At 36.2% G+C, this 15,089-nt stretch overlaps 2 protein-coding genes across 2 annotated transcripts; one reads left to right on the top strand and one right to left on the bottom strand.

Annotated features, from left to right (window-relative positions):
- LOC105684928 (coiled-coil domain-containing protein 12) lies at positions 1-1,462 on the top strand. The gene is made up of 3 exons (XM_012398674.3): positions 1-241; positions 342-480; positions 557-1,462. The coding sequence occupies exons 1-3, from the start codon at positions 114-116 to the stop codon at positions 773-775; spliced, it is 486 nt and encodes a 161-aa protein (XP_012254097.1). The 5' UTR covers positions 1-113; the 3' UTR covers positions 776-1,462.
- Positions 1,091-13,128, bottom strand: LOC105684921 (carbonic anhydrase 2-like). The gene is made up of 6 exons (XM_012398662.3): positions 12,143-13,128; positions 4,604-4,651; positions 4,308-4,469; positions 2,983-3,230; positions 2,591-2,827; positions 1,091-1,993 (listed from the first exon to the last, which is right to left on the bottom strand). Exons 1-6 carry the CDS (start codon positions 12,183-12,185, stop codon positions 1,763-1,765), a joined length of 969 nt encoding a protein of 322 aa, XP_012254085.2. The 5' UTR covers positions 12,186-13,128; the 3' UTR covers positions 1,091-1,762.
- Positions 13,129-15,089: the final 1,961 nt, after the last annotated feature.

Below are 15,089 nucleotides of genomic sequence, written 5' to 3' on the forward strand. Positions count from 1 at the left end.
CAGACGGGCTTCTAGCCTGCTTCAAGCACATAGACCAAGTTCAAGCATTGAGAATAAATAGTTCAAGCATTGCACAAACTTGACAAACTTGGCACACAACAATCTCAGCTAGCATGGCGGATGACAAGGTTGGTTCGCTCGAAGAGGAAGCCTTCAAAAGGAAAGAACGGTTACAAGCGCTAAAAAGGAAGAACGAAGAACACAAAGAGCAAGAACCTGTTGAGCCTGCGAATCTACCGAAGTATGTAATTTTCCAGCTTTAAATCCTGTTCACTTCCTTTTTTCCTTACCTCCCTAATGCCCAAACGAAGAGTTTGCTAAATGTTCTCCACCTTTTTCAGGCCTAAATTTCGAAGTTACAAACCCCAAGATGAAAGTCTGAAAGAAAAGTTATTGGATGATGCCAAACCAGGAGATATTGAGAGTGAGGTTAAGGAGCAATTGAATGCTGCAAATGCCAAAGTCGTCATCGAGGAACTCGTGAGTAACATACTATTCTGCTGTCAACTCCAGCTTCTGATTCACATAACGACAAAATTGGTTTTTTCATTTCCAGGATATAAGTAGTTTGGCACCCCGTAAACCAGACTGGGATTTGAAGAGAGATGTAGCCAAGAAGTTAGAAAAATTAGAGAGGCGGACACAGAAAGCAATAGCTGAACTGATACGTGAAAGATTAAAACAAGGTCAAGAAGACCTTGCATCTATAGTAAATATGGCACCAATCAATTCTTCCAAACTGAAAAAACCGACCAGGTCTAATGAAGAAGAATAGTAACTTAGGATATGTTCAGTGAAACAAATAACTCTTGAAACTTGATTATCTTTTCTATCTGCTGGTCACGCTGGCAACTGCCAAGAGCTTCCACAGTAGGTGTTCTCAAATGAGGTTAACTCATAAATACATCGTTGGTTTTACTGTGGAGTGAGATTGAGACCGTTTTTTTCGGTTTTTTATTATATTAGTCCCATTGAACCATGACGTCCACAAAACCTGCAGGTGAAAGTTCTCACACCAGCACGAGAGAATTTTCACTCGTTAGTTAGTTAATCGACTATTTACGTTTATCCAGTAAAATTTTTTTCCATGTAGGTATTACAATCGATTTATTTGACACTTAAATTATAGAAAGTCGGACTACTATACTTTCTACCTATGTTTTTGCTAACTGATAATAATTTATAGTTCAATTTTACTCACTATAAATGAGTGATAAATTGATCGCGATGTCATCTAGTTGGTATCTATGAAGTAAAATGGTATGACGGAATATCGAGACCTATGGACAGAAGGATATATATAGTATAGGATTAGGTACATCAACCGGAATAAATTTATTTGTATAATACTTGTACGAGAAACCCGGAAATTTAACGCACTGCTGTACTCTATCTCTATCTCTTTTTATCTTTCTTTGTATCACTTTAGTTTGCGGTCAATAAAATATGCGCTTACGTATTATACCCGGAAATTCTCACTGCAAGAGCTGTTCGAACGCACGTGGAACGAACTCACATTCTAACAACAACGGAATCTCAGTTCCAGAGAATGATTTCTTTTTTATTTGTTTTTTTCTTTCTTTTTTTTTTTGGTTTCTGCTACGTGTATTAAAGTGTATACAAAGATACCTGTAATCGCATCTCATCTTTTTCTTTCCATATCGGTGCTTCGGGTGCATGTTGGTAATGTGCCTTATCTACTTAAACGTAATAAATGGCACGATATATAATATCCGCTTCCTATCAACGATAAAATTACGCGTTACCGGCACCATAGGTAAGTTGAAATTATTAATGAAACGATGAGTGGTGGTACAGAAGCTCTGCTAGCCAATTGTCCCGAATATATTTGTTCCGGATAATAACGCTGATTATGATATGATAATTCGGGAATATTTTCATATACAATTCTGTCTTCAAGAGGTTGAACTGGCCGGAAGTTGTGTGTCACTCTTTCCCCTTCCGCGCTACGGATACGGCGAAACGCCGCGATCTGTAAGATAGGTTTATGCAGAATTACGATTATGCATTATGTATTTATGTAGTTGCGATTATTGCAAGTGAGTCAGGGACTGACAATCAAGCATTAATTGCATTACGATGTCATATTTCTATCACTAACAATTCATCAAACGGACGAGATAGTTAAAAATTATGACAACTGAACTTAATCGACGTATGAAAGAATTGAAACAGTGAATCAGATACCCGTAAGCGCAATCATTTTCAGTCTACCGTCAAATGCGCGGCTATTTATTATATACAAATAAAAATTGAAGTATTCAACTTTCACGCGCATATTGTAAAACTCTACACTCTTGCAAAACTCATGACTTATGCTGAATCACCAATTTCAATCATCGTCCCGTCTCACAACAACCATATTATAATTCGCATCCTGTTCATTGATTAATTAAATTGCTATCGCGATTCTTATAGCTATATCTTTATACTATAAAAAGTACAGCGTGCAAAAAATCTGAGCCTGGAAGTTATCGTACGTATTATGGAGTTGTATTAATTGAAATATTGATGACTATCTGAACATACATTGAAACATCGCTGTGAATATAATGAAAGTTCTACTGACCTGTTCTCGTGAAAGTATATGGGGTTGTTTGAAGTCAATCCAAGTAACTACTTCGGAACAAGGTGGTGTCGTGAGTGACCCATTGTAGGTGAAATAGTTTTGACTCGAGGGCCTATTTGTCATGAGAATGGACTCGAGAATCAGATCTTCCAAGATTATGTTCTCTTTTCCGATCACCTCAATCTGCGGCAGAGTTTCCACCAACGGTTCATAACTAGGATCCATCTCTTCACCCGCCTGTGCAATGTATTTTGAAAATGAATTTTTACGAGTATTCGGTAATGGAGTGAATTAAATCATAATCAACCAAAGCATGTCGAAATTAATGAATATATATATATATATATATATATATATATATATATATATATATATATGTATGATGTAATTACCGCCATAAAATAAGCTAGTACGGTCAACCCATCGGGATATCGTTGTGCCTCAGCAGCCGATCTGTAAATGGATTTGTAGAATACTGCGTGCAATTCCATGGCGAATGATTGATTATTGATCATATCTTCTGAACCTTCCCAATCGTTTTCACCCCAATGAAAATGTAGCTGTTCGAACGTGTAAACATCGTCCCCAAGAGGACCCCCGGTTAAAAAAGCGTCCACATGGCCCACAGCTCTGAGGAGTACTAGAAATAAAATGATAAAATTGATAGATCCTTAGCCTTCGAAAAATAGGCCGGTGGGACATGAAAGAGCTCATTTTCATTTGTATTTTCTGTCTCAGAAGTTTTATTGTCATTTTTATCGTATCATTTCGAAAACTAACGTTGAGATTCTTTCTTAAATTATACAATGATTGTAAGTTATTTGTTTACGCAAATTTGTTGAGCATTTTAGTATTCTTACGAATCTCGCGACATATCATTGTCACACAAACGTCTGTAAATATATGAAAAAAATTATCACTATAATCTACAACTCTACCTCACCATCCTTTTATAGAGAGATTAAAAAAATATGCATTCGAAAATGAAAAAGAAATCATTCAAAAATTGATTTTAAAAATCAGGTGTAACGATCAAGATGAAAACGAAAATCAATGGATTTGAGAATTGATCAACAATATTCGATAAACATTCGCAAGTACGTTTGCGGTGGACCTCAGCGATGGACTCGCGGATATTTCACAGGGGGGGACTTCCTCTGTATCGACCGTGCATAATATATGTAGATTTCGAATCATATCTCATGTATCAAGGTCTATTTTGACGAGATAAATTACCACGTAAGTGGCTAGATACTAATACGCATAACTGAAATTACTCCAAGGTATTTTCCAAAGAATCACGCTATGATTATATCAATCGAAATACTTATTCATCTTCTTCTTCTCCCCTCTTTTTCGAGTCAACGGATGCTCTTGACGTTCGTTGCTTTGTAAGGATATATGGTATAATTATGTTTCGTTCCTAATTATTGCGATAACTTTTAATGCGATGCGCTGGAAAAATTCACTCTCATACCAAGTCATAGGAACCGGATCAAGTAATTCCTGACCAAATCGCAACTCAATTCCGGGGCAGATAATGGACTAGGTATAGTCGGTTTTACAATTGCAAAATGAATCACTTACGATTTTGGTTAACTAATTTGTGAATGTTACGATAAAATTATGCAGAAAAAATTCGAGCACAAGAGTTTTTCAGCTAAGCTCCTTTCCATGTCCTGAAATCTTGCCAATAGGATAAGTATAATAATTGTACCTGTATGACCGTTGTTAGTTAATGTGGCTATCCTGGGTACATCGAAACCGGAAAACAGAAGAGGTGGAAGTGTGACCGTCCGTACGTAGTGTTCCTCAATGTTGATCGGAGACTGGTGCTTCCCCACACAGGACTGATAATCCTTTCCCCAGTATTGAGGGCCTGCACAGTTTGGAGCAGAAAAAAAAAAGAGAAATTACATTTGGTGTGTCACATACGAACGAGTCAACGATCTTTTTGAATTAAACGTAGTATATCCCAATAATAATAATACTAATATAACGGATTATCCTTACCGTGAATTCCATCGTAAGAGAAATCTTGAGCTACGACAGCACCTGAAACTGAATAAACGTGGATTCTAAAACTGTTCATGATTAGGTATATTATTACGACAAGAGTATACTGAGATAGCTATAAACAGTCAAAGTAGTTGTATATTTCCAGCCATTGGCAGTAGACGGTGCCTCCACATTGAACGTTAATTGAATGTCCACGCAGCACACGTGTACCGAAATGAGAGTTGCATCCGCGTGAAAAAAATGTCTAAACATTCATCAAAGTGTTAGTTTTTTATATTTGAGTTGTATACTAATATTATTTGCCTAACGTGCTGGTTCAGTTTTTAAACCACGCGCTATGCGAGGCTTTCATTTCTTTCATGCATATCTCGGATATTTTTTCGTCTCCTTTTTCGAGTTTTCAATTCAATTTAATATACTTTTTGTAGCAATTAGTGGTTGGAAATGATTTATAGATAAATTATATTTCTCGTCATGTCGTTTAAATTACCTATTATACGGATAATGTATAATCTACAAGTTGGAAGGAATACCTGTATATAGATCTGCACAAAAAAATTCTTACCCAAATACACGAAATAACTCACTATGAGGTCTATCAAAATCTATGACTCTCACTCTTTTACACGAGATGCGATGAATAGGTATATTTGCACCACGGTTAACTGCATAGTATATTATACACACTGTGCGTTTCGCGGTTTAACGTGTGTTTTGACTAAGCAACGTGTGCATTCCAGACTAACAAGAAATAATTCTATACAGCGATGATGAAACGACTGAATTCGGCTTCTCATTAAAGAAAAAAAGAAAATAATCGAGTAATAAACAATACGCTTTAACAAAGTTGACACCAAGTATCCGAGTCTCATCAGGTTTCTTATAAGATCAATAATGAATCATGTTACGTTTTTTACTGAACCCCTATAAAAGCTTAGACACATCCCGTATTCCACGAAATATACATTATATCTATACATATGTATACATATAGTATATGACGCTGCAGCTAATCATTTTCAAGCTGCACTATACTGCAATGTGACAAACCGAATGCCTTTTATTAAAGGTTCGCTATCTCAAAAAAAAAAACCCACTCTTGGCGCGATCTCGCAATCAATTAAGGTAATCAAAAAAAAAGAATCAATGAATTATATGAATACCAAATTATAACTTACAATAAGTTGTCAAGTAATTATTGCCGAAATGATTGTCAAGATTGTTATTACTGTTATCAATTCGATTTTATCTAATGTACGATGTAGGTATACCTAATGTGTGTAAGAATAATATGCCATTTTTATCATCTATGTCTTTTACAAAGCATCACTACTTCTCAATACATTTTTATCGTACTCAAATTTGTCTCATTATATCCAAGAATGTGGCTATCGTAATTCGTAATAATTATGTAAGTACGCAGAGGTGTACTTAATTGTCTGGTCAACTGATACTGTAATTATTTGGAAAAAAAACACCGTGACAACTCTTTTATGCAATATTGAATGTAGTAGTTTTACCTATATTGCCTATGCGTAATAAATATTCTTTGTTTTTTCATTATGTAACGTGTCGAATTATTTGAAAATTTCCCAATGAATCGAAAAAAAAAAATAATTTGTATGTATACACGTATGTGTATTTATATCGTACTTGTCATCTTCAGAAGAAACACATTCACACTCAATAATCTGAAATAATTTATCAACAGTAAACTGAGTGCAAAATACACTTGAAAAAAATAGCCGGAAACAGTCGTTCAAATAAGGCGGCCAAGTTGAATAATTGCCCTCATAGGATACCTACCTATATACGCATGATATGCAGCGGCTTCAAAAACCCTTCCACGAATGGTACGAAATGCACATAATGCTCAATAAAAAATGTTCGTACTAAAATAGTTATTAATAACCGGTATATTGTTCATGAGAGCAGAGTGCACTCACGGTGATGACCCACTAAATAGTTTATGTAGTGAAAGGAGGAGCTCGCGAACGCGATATAATAAAATCATACATCAGGTACATAGATTTGTATGTATACATACATCTAATGTGCGTACAGAGAACGCATGTATAATGCATGCATATGTGCACCGCTTCGTCCGTCGATCATTATTCTGGTAATTATAAAATGTCGTTCAGCTCATAAGTTGATAGTTTATGACCGGATGAAGTGCGGGGGCTTATTGCTACACGCACAGGAATTCTAGGTATACTAAATCAGCGTTGAAAATGGATATACATCTATGTATCTATGTATAAATATATATAACAAAAAACCAATCTGGGCTACAAGTTTTTCTCCAACTCTAGGGTATTTTATCATTTTTTGCATTCCTCCAGTTCTACCGGTAGAATAAAAAATTCCACTGTAGCCGATAAAGACTGCAGTATTATAGATTCGTGCGTGTAGCAGGTAATTATTTCCGAGGTCGGTTGTATCAATATCAATACATACATATCTATGTAACATAATCTCTTTGTGTATTTTTACATATGAAGTATAGAAAAAGAACAGCAACATAGAATTGCAAATAAAATCCCGAAAACAATTCTTTCGTCGAGGGCCTTAAACCTTAAACCTGCAAAATAAACCTTTTCATCGATTAATTACCATAAAAACTGCATCAAACAAATGATAATTGTAATAATGGTCGTACAATTACAAACTGGATATGCGATACATACATATGTTGTATCTATAATTTCTGCAATAAATACGAATAATCCTCTGACGCACAGATTATGCATATACCTGTCTTCGCGAAATTATAAAGATAATACACCTTGCAGGCGAGGAAAAATGATAATTTCAACATGAATCCACGACATTTACGTATATCTTGCTCTGCACAAATTGCATCGAACAATGAAATCCCATCCCACAAAATCGATACGCATTTCTGGACCAACGGTAAAATGATAGCCACAGATATATTGGAATAGGTATATGGATATACTATACATATAACCCACTTGCATACACGTTGACAGAATATAAGTTTAACAGAAAATATAATAATTATACAGCCCTGATTACAATGATTAATTATTACAGATTACTGCATATATCTGCAGGGATCAGCAATATGTATGGAGGTGACGTAGGTTGTATAATGAGTAGCACATGCTCAATTGTAAACAATCAAGTTATACTTGTATTGTTATAGTGAAGTGAGTGAAGATTTTTATTGAAACAAAAATATGGAGATAGCGCGCAGAATAATGTCAAAAGGTCGTGGGCGAAATCGAACTTTTTTTTTAGCATTCTTAACGGAATAACTAGATATGTGAAAGAGAATGAACGTCGCTTTTTGGCATTAGTCGATTGGACGTGATACAGTTTTACCGATTCCAAAGTACATTCGAATACAATTTTCAGCGTAGAAACAACAATTTTGAAAATACACGCCCTTTCGACCTTTGAAAAACGTGTGAAAGTCAAATCATGGAACACTACGACCTTCTGTCGTTAGTCACGCCAAGTATAACGTCAGTCAACGCATCTGTAATGCAGGTGAAGCGATCACATTTAAATGTAGATACAAGTATTATGTGTATCTCTGTACACGATATGCAATGTATGTACGTAAAACTTACAAGCGAATTGTACGCCATGGCCGATAGCGACTCGCCAATTTCCGGGTTCAGATATACAACGAGGTGCAGATATGCATAACCCATGCCTACATAATCACGTACACATATATATATCCATGCATTTATGTTACATGATATTTGTTCGCCGGATCATTGTAACCCCGAATCATTACCTCACATAAGCAGATGCGCTATAAGCATTCATGCACACCGTCAACGACGCTTCGTACGTGACATATCACGAAGAATTTTACTGCACGGCGACATTTTTGATCTTTCATTGACAATAAATGTACGAATGTTACGGATTACCCTGTAAATTCGCTTGCATGTTCAAGTAAAACGTTCGCTATTTTATGGAGTAGCGGAAGAGGCGCGGGTCTGGAAAGCTCATCGCGGTCATCAATCGTCGCAGCGAACAAAGCAACGCTATCTTTTGATACAAAATTCAGCACACTGCACAATACATTTGCATATAGATTCAATAATATTGGCGCCTTGTCACAATAAAAGTTTTTCAAAATCATTCGAGAGTTTTTGATAAACGCAGATAGGCTATATCGCATGCATGGCCTTAAAGGTAAAATTTCTGAAAGGCTTTCCCTTATAGTATTCTTCTTATTATTATTTCTCGATTTATTGTGAGTAAAATCGCAACCGTAGATTGATAGCAAAAAATATGTAATAGCGAGAAATCTGAAAATCGTTATTTGTTGAAAATAATCGATGCTGATTGTGATTGTGTAAATGTGGACATAATAGATCTCAACAATTGTCTGTATTGTTTCAGTTACTTTGCATCTTCCTTGTCACAAAAAATAATTTTTCGTGTTTACGATACGTAAATATGTACAGATAATTGTACACATACACATTTATACGTACAATGTACACTGTATACATTTATGCATACAAAGTCTGGAGCATATAATTCTGCATAGTATATTGTACATTTCTGCACATGACCAAAGTATTGCGTAGTGTGAGAATTGTTAACAATCAGGACAAAATTCATATATTATGAATACATATACGGTACGGTGGTGCTCTATTGAAAAGGATATATTGGGAGATAATATAATCCTTTCCCAAGGTCTGTGTATAATTGCGGAAAATGAATGACGTTGCTCCATTTCGGCGTGAAAAATATTGATATTACATCGGTGTAGAACTGTAGACACACACGTGTGGGTTCAAAGAGTCTCGCGGCTCATTGAAATAGTTTCAAGTATATAACGACCTGTGTTACGACAATCATTTAGGGTATAAAAAAACGTAGATTGCTACAAAAATATGACACGCAAGTGATCTCGCATGCTTCGCTTATTGTTCCAAAAGAATGAAGAAATGACGGAATAGCCAAAACAGAAAAGATCGGTGAAGACGAATGAAAACTGAATGTCTGGACGATTCTTGACGAAGTATTATTTTACATAGATTCACAAGATTGAATTCTTTTCATTTCAAATATAATTGGAAGCTCGATTTTCCTCGTGCTCGTTAAACGCGGTCCCCATCTTTCATCGTAGCGAGTACAACCATGCGCATTCATGCAGTGTGAAACTTTTATTTGCCTACTGCACCATCTATTTACTAATCCACATGAACGGTTTCGTGTGGATTTTCAATTGACAAGAGCCTCTGGTTGACTTTGAATCCTGCAGGGAGCATCTACACCATGAAGGTCTTGACGTACGTTCTGTCAAATTGGTACGTGAAAGCATTGACGTTCTTCCACATGTATTTGTTTGTTCGTACGAAAGCTCCAAAATCAACACCTGCCATATGATAGTTACATTTATTTAAGGTGCAGTGTATTTCCTAAGAGTTGATGGCTAACAGAATGACTTAAAGATATACATGCTATAATAAGTAGGATATACACGTATCGCCATAGATTCATGATCCTCTATGCAAAGGTCATGTAAAACTAGTTTACACGCTACTCATTTCACTAAAGTTAATAAGCTAACGAATGTGTTCTTCACGTAACATAGAATGATGATGTTCATCGTTTTTTATTTTTTCTTCATTTAATTTTCTGTCTCTGTACATATTCATTTCGAAGTTTGCTGCACATCGTATGTGTAGAAAAAAACTAGGCCGGGTCTTCTGCCAAGTTTTGCTTCAAGTTTGTTACCAGCAACAATTCAATTTCTCGGTTGTGTATAAATATATCCGGTTGACCAATGTGAGTTGAACGAATTTATCTTATTTCTTCATTCCGAACAAAAGCTAGCTGTTTCTTGGGTCTCGCAAAGTTACCGGTGAAAGTGAAATTCCACATTCAATTCCTGCTGCAGCATCAGTAGTTTTCAAATGGAAATGAATGTGCGGAAAGAGACAGATAGAAAGAATGAATCAACTCAATATTAGCGGGACGGTGTTGCCTATAAATAGAGTATTGAAAACGTGAATAGGTAATGGTATATAGTTTGTTCAAAGTAACGTAAGTTATTTATATGTATATGTACGTCAGAATCCGTTTTCAAGTTTGCATTGACTTACATGGTTTAAAAATTAGCAAGTCTTTTCTTGTCTTAGAAATATGCGTTAAATAGAAACTCCATGCAGCTAGAATGTAAGAATATTGAATGGGGAAATGTGTTCAGTGAAAGCCTGAACATTCGGACGCATTGTAACAATTTATTGTAGTAACCGCAGAGTTTATTGTACGACAGGTTTGCAGAGATTTGCTGACCGTAGGTTCATTGACCGAAGTACCACTTGAAACGATGAAAATTCCACTCCTAAGGACTATCACCCGGAGTCATTGGATATTTTTTATTCTCATGATCGAATCTAGTTGCCAAACATGTTCCTCGTTTTAGTGACAACGAAATGTTATGGAGTTATTGTCAATATGTTTGTATTGCCGGCTAGCACATGAGCGTTGTATACCAGATTCGATCATTTGACTAATATCAACAAAGTGCTTAGGTTTTCGACCAAATTGGACTTCTTACGAAACGTTCAATAACTGACTGAAATCCGGCATTTGAGAATGAGAAAATATCCGAGATGTGTCATTACAAATTTACTCTTCGTTCATTATATTCTTTCAATTTTCGTTAGTATGGATGATTTCCAGAACAGGTATCACGGTGAAGACGTACTTACTATGTAATTGGCGATCTGATTCGGTAATATGGAGTATTTTTTGCTATAATAATTGAGAATTCGGACCTAAGTTGAACGTAATCTCGGACGTAATTTACAAAGACATCGGTAAAATTTGTTATAGTCAAAAGCTTTCAATAAATCATAATTCCTGACCGCGACCAGGAATGCGTCGGTGGTTGTGATAATGTAACATGAAATAATTAAAATCCACATCAATCATAGATCAGCTTTTCGTTCGAATAATTTCGTATACGCAGTATAGTTCACATCTATCGGCTGAAGAATATGACATATGAAGGCCTTAGATGCCAAGGGGCACAAGGGCACTTATCAAAAATTTTAAGTTAATTATGCTAAAGTGTTCATGAAACATACAGAAATCTTCCTTTGAACCTTAAATGCTTGATTCGCATTTCGCCAGCAACCTGATGACTTTAAAAAAAGTCTTAGACATGGAACATTACTGGACGATTTTAACTTTAATCGAGAATATCTCGAAAAACTACTATTTTGTATTTGTGCCCCTTGGCATCTAGAGCCCTCATCTGAGCACCATTTATTGAAATCAATTAATTTGTGAAATCTTGGCTGTCAATTATTATCCGAAATTATTTTGTACATCCAAACAAACAGATGAACGAAATACAAATTGACTGAAAAAAAATATATATATATATATACGTTTTCACAACTGAATGCTTTTGAAAGTTTCGCGGCTGGTCGATGCTTGATGAAGAGATATCATAAGCCGAAACTCAGGTTTTGAGGTCGATGCAGGATATTTGATAAAATGAAAATGAACACTTACAAATTAGGATCGTCAAAAAATTGGAAAGCGTGATGGTATTCATGACTCCGAATGTTCACTTTCCACTGATTGGCTTTCTGGCACTGTCTCGTCCACCTTGGTCCTCGAATGACTCGAGTATAAGTTCACTATTTCGCGGTAGACTCAAGAGTTGACTACTGTACGTATGTAGAGTACATAGCAATAAGTAAGGAATCGTGCAGCCTACGGGATCGGTTGTGGTCGAGAGACAACTGAACCTATTCGGGGCGGGCTGCCATATTAAATACAATACGACCGCAGCCTTTTGCCCGAAAGAACCTCCTGTCGTCGTATGTTTTATCGTCGTATGTCCATTGTAGGACAAGATCTGCAAGCGCGTACGTTGTTGACAGCCGCTACAATGAGTCGCCAATAGAATCGTATATTTTGAGGGACACAAGATTTGGTTTACTGTATTCTAAAGAATATTAAACAGCTGAAGGAGAAGGGGGGATTGCTGGTGTAGTTCGTTGGAAAGCTCGATATGCAAAGTTTTCTTTTCTCAATGAAATTTCCGCAATGACCGACAAATTGTGGCTCGCATATCCGGAAGTCAGGGAATGATATATATGCCACAGTTTCCATTGAATCTCCGGATCAGTATTCGGAAAAATATGCGTTATCGGAAATCGGGAGTCACTCATCGCGGGGAAAATATCATGCTACGTTTTTTACAATTTCATACAGAACAATTGAATCAATCACGCACTCGTCAGATGACAACGATGATGCCGGATATCTGATCGTGAGACCTACTATAGTCGCGGCAGACTGACACGACACATCGCGGATGACTAACGCTGAAGTGATGACACGCCGATACTGTAGTTGTGAAAGATTTTAAACATGGTTTTGTATACATGGTGTCAACGACAACATGAGGGTGAATATCTGCGAATAGAAGGGGAAATATCATATGTGTCGTGTCAACTTCTTCACTCTGCGCTCGACCTACGACAAAATAATCCGGATGCAAATTGTGATGCACTTCGAACAACTTGATCACAACGCGAAGGCGATGAAGACTTTTTTGACACGTGTGAATTCCAGATGAAATTTCACACGTTTCAAAAAAGAACATCCAGCTCTTATGATGATTCCCTTGACATCCTTCATATGCCGGTGTTGCATGCATGTATAGTTGACCTTTGCTAGAAAACAAATAAACTTTGCTTTGTGTGCACAAATAATTGAAACGTTGTTACTGCAAGAAATTTCTAGTTTTACGAACTAGGGAGCTAAGAAGAGCTACTCGAGTGTGATCTGTTTATGTTTTGAATTTTTCAAGCGGTCTCTACTGCCCAGGTCTGTTGACTTGATTAGGATCCACTTGATCTATAGATTTTTAAAATTCATGTTACCGAAGATCAATATCTTTTGTATTCACAGCTCGTTAAACAAATGTTTTCTGTTGTATTTTCTGCGACAGGCTATATACATAATGCATGTATGATTAGTCAATCGACGAAGAGAGTTTTCTATTGTGGCTTTCAGGCTTTCTGCTCTCTGTCTATATGCAGCAATCTGCATAAGCGCCCGCAGCTATTTTTTAACAACTTTTTTGCAAAAAAAAAAATCCATACGTTGTATAACAAATTAAAGGAAATCGATCTGTGTACATATCACCATAGGTATCACCTACACGCCCGTAGGTTGTTCGCTGCGGTTGAACCTAGTGACCAGCACGTATATTCTATATCCATTTACGTATATCTGCAGTACATTATTCAGAGAGTGGTATCTTCCGCTTTAAGAAAATCAAGTTAATCATCTTTTACAACGCACAACGCCTCTGATAAGAACTTTTTGAATTACCTAAAAGGCTTAAGAATGAAATAAATCTATCTCACAAACTAGAAAAGCTTATAGTCTTATCTCAGATTCCACCGGCTAATCGGGGCTGCGAAAAAAGCGGCTTTGTAAAAGAAAAATACACGTTGACTTCGAAAAATTACGATCTTATAAAAATCGATGCAAGACCAATGCGATATCTGCACACTTTCTTTTTCATAACACAAACATATTGTAAAATGTGATAAAATTCGTTCGCGGTTTAGGGGTATATTGCCGTTTACGGTTGATTTGACCCTCGTGATCAACTTTTCACGAACGGCCCAGTCCACGTGACTAAAATCTGACTCGTATCCATTTAATTTTTTACAATAGTTCCGTAGATACACTGACCTTTTACGGTCAATTTAACAATAAGTTCAACGCATGACCTATATAATAAATATATATGTATAAAGTTATATATTACCATGCACGTAAATGCAGCATACCAATATTGATTGTAAAATTTGTATTTCTCCAAAATATAATGGTACATTCCTTGTCGGATGTAAGGTCTCAAGGTATATGCTTCGTTAAAAATTACGTATATTATAACCTGCACATCTATAATACCCGCGGTGAATCGGCTGTTCTGATCCTTATACCTTATCTTTCATTGCAAGTAATCTATCATCCTAATATAAAGCAGAGAAAGAAAAAAAAACTAACAGCAAACTTGGAGCAAGGTGAAACGGGAAAGCGGACGATTATAAGAACGCTTCTATCTACAACTGGAAGGTCGGCACGTTCAATTTCTTATTTGTTCTTCAACGTACCGAGACCTTATTAATAACGAATGCACACGGAATCGCCAGATTTTGTATTTACATGTCTGTTAGAACTGGTGAAAAAATGCAAGAAATATGTATGTATACAATAGGTGTATGATTCGTAATCCCTTAACTATGGAAAAATTTATCGAAAAGATAGCTGAATTTTTTTACCACTTATCTGTGGAACTTATGGGTAAACTTATGTGCATGCTGAATAATTGATGTACATTTCTATTAGAATTAGGCATTTAACCGCCTCTGCACGTTCTGATGTATTGGCGTAGTTAAAGTAGGTATGCTCTATATGTAATAGTGAAGAA

This window comes from Athalia rosae, chromosome 2 (genome assembly GCF_917208135.1).
Source record: "Athalia rosae chromosome 2, iyAthRosa1.1, whole genome shotgun sequence".
Lineage (NCBI taxonomy): Eukaryota > Metazoa > Arthropoda > Insecta > Hymenoptera > Athaliidae > Athalia > Athalia rosae.

What these genes read in the sequence shown, in the direction of transcription:
- LOC105684928 (XM_012398674.3), top strand. Translation starts at nt 114, where the DNA reads ATGGCGGATGACAAGGTTGGTTCGCTCGAAGAGGAAGCCTTCAAAAGG. An exon ending in GAGCCTGCGAATCTACCGAA is followed by an intron (nt 242 to 341) that starts GTATGTAATTTT and finishes CACCTTTTTCAG; the next exon opens with GCCTAAATTTCGAAGTTACA. An exon ending in AAGTCGTCATCGAGGAACTC is followed by an intron (nt 481 to 556) that starts GTGAGTAACATA and finishes TTTCATTTCCAG; the next exon opens with GATATAAGTAGTTTGGCACC.
- LOC105684921 (XM_012398662.3), bottom strand. Translation starts at nt 12,185, where the DNA reads ATGAATACCATCACGCTTTCCAATTTTTTGACGATCCTAATTT. An exon ending in CTCTTACGATGGAATTCACG is followed by an intron (nt 4,470 to 4,603) that starts GTAAGGATAATC and finishes CAAACTGTGCAG; the next exon opens with GCCCTCAATACTGGGGAAAG. An exon ending in TACTAGCTTATTTTATGGCG is followed by an intron (nt 2,828 to 2,982) that starts GTAATTACATCA and finishes TACATTGCACAG; the next exon opens with GCGGGTGAAGAGATGGATCC.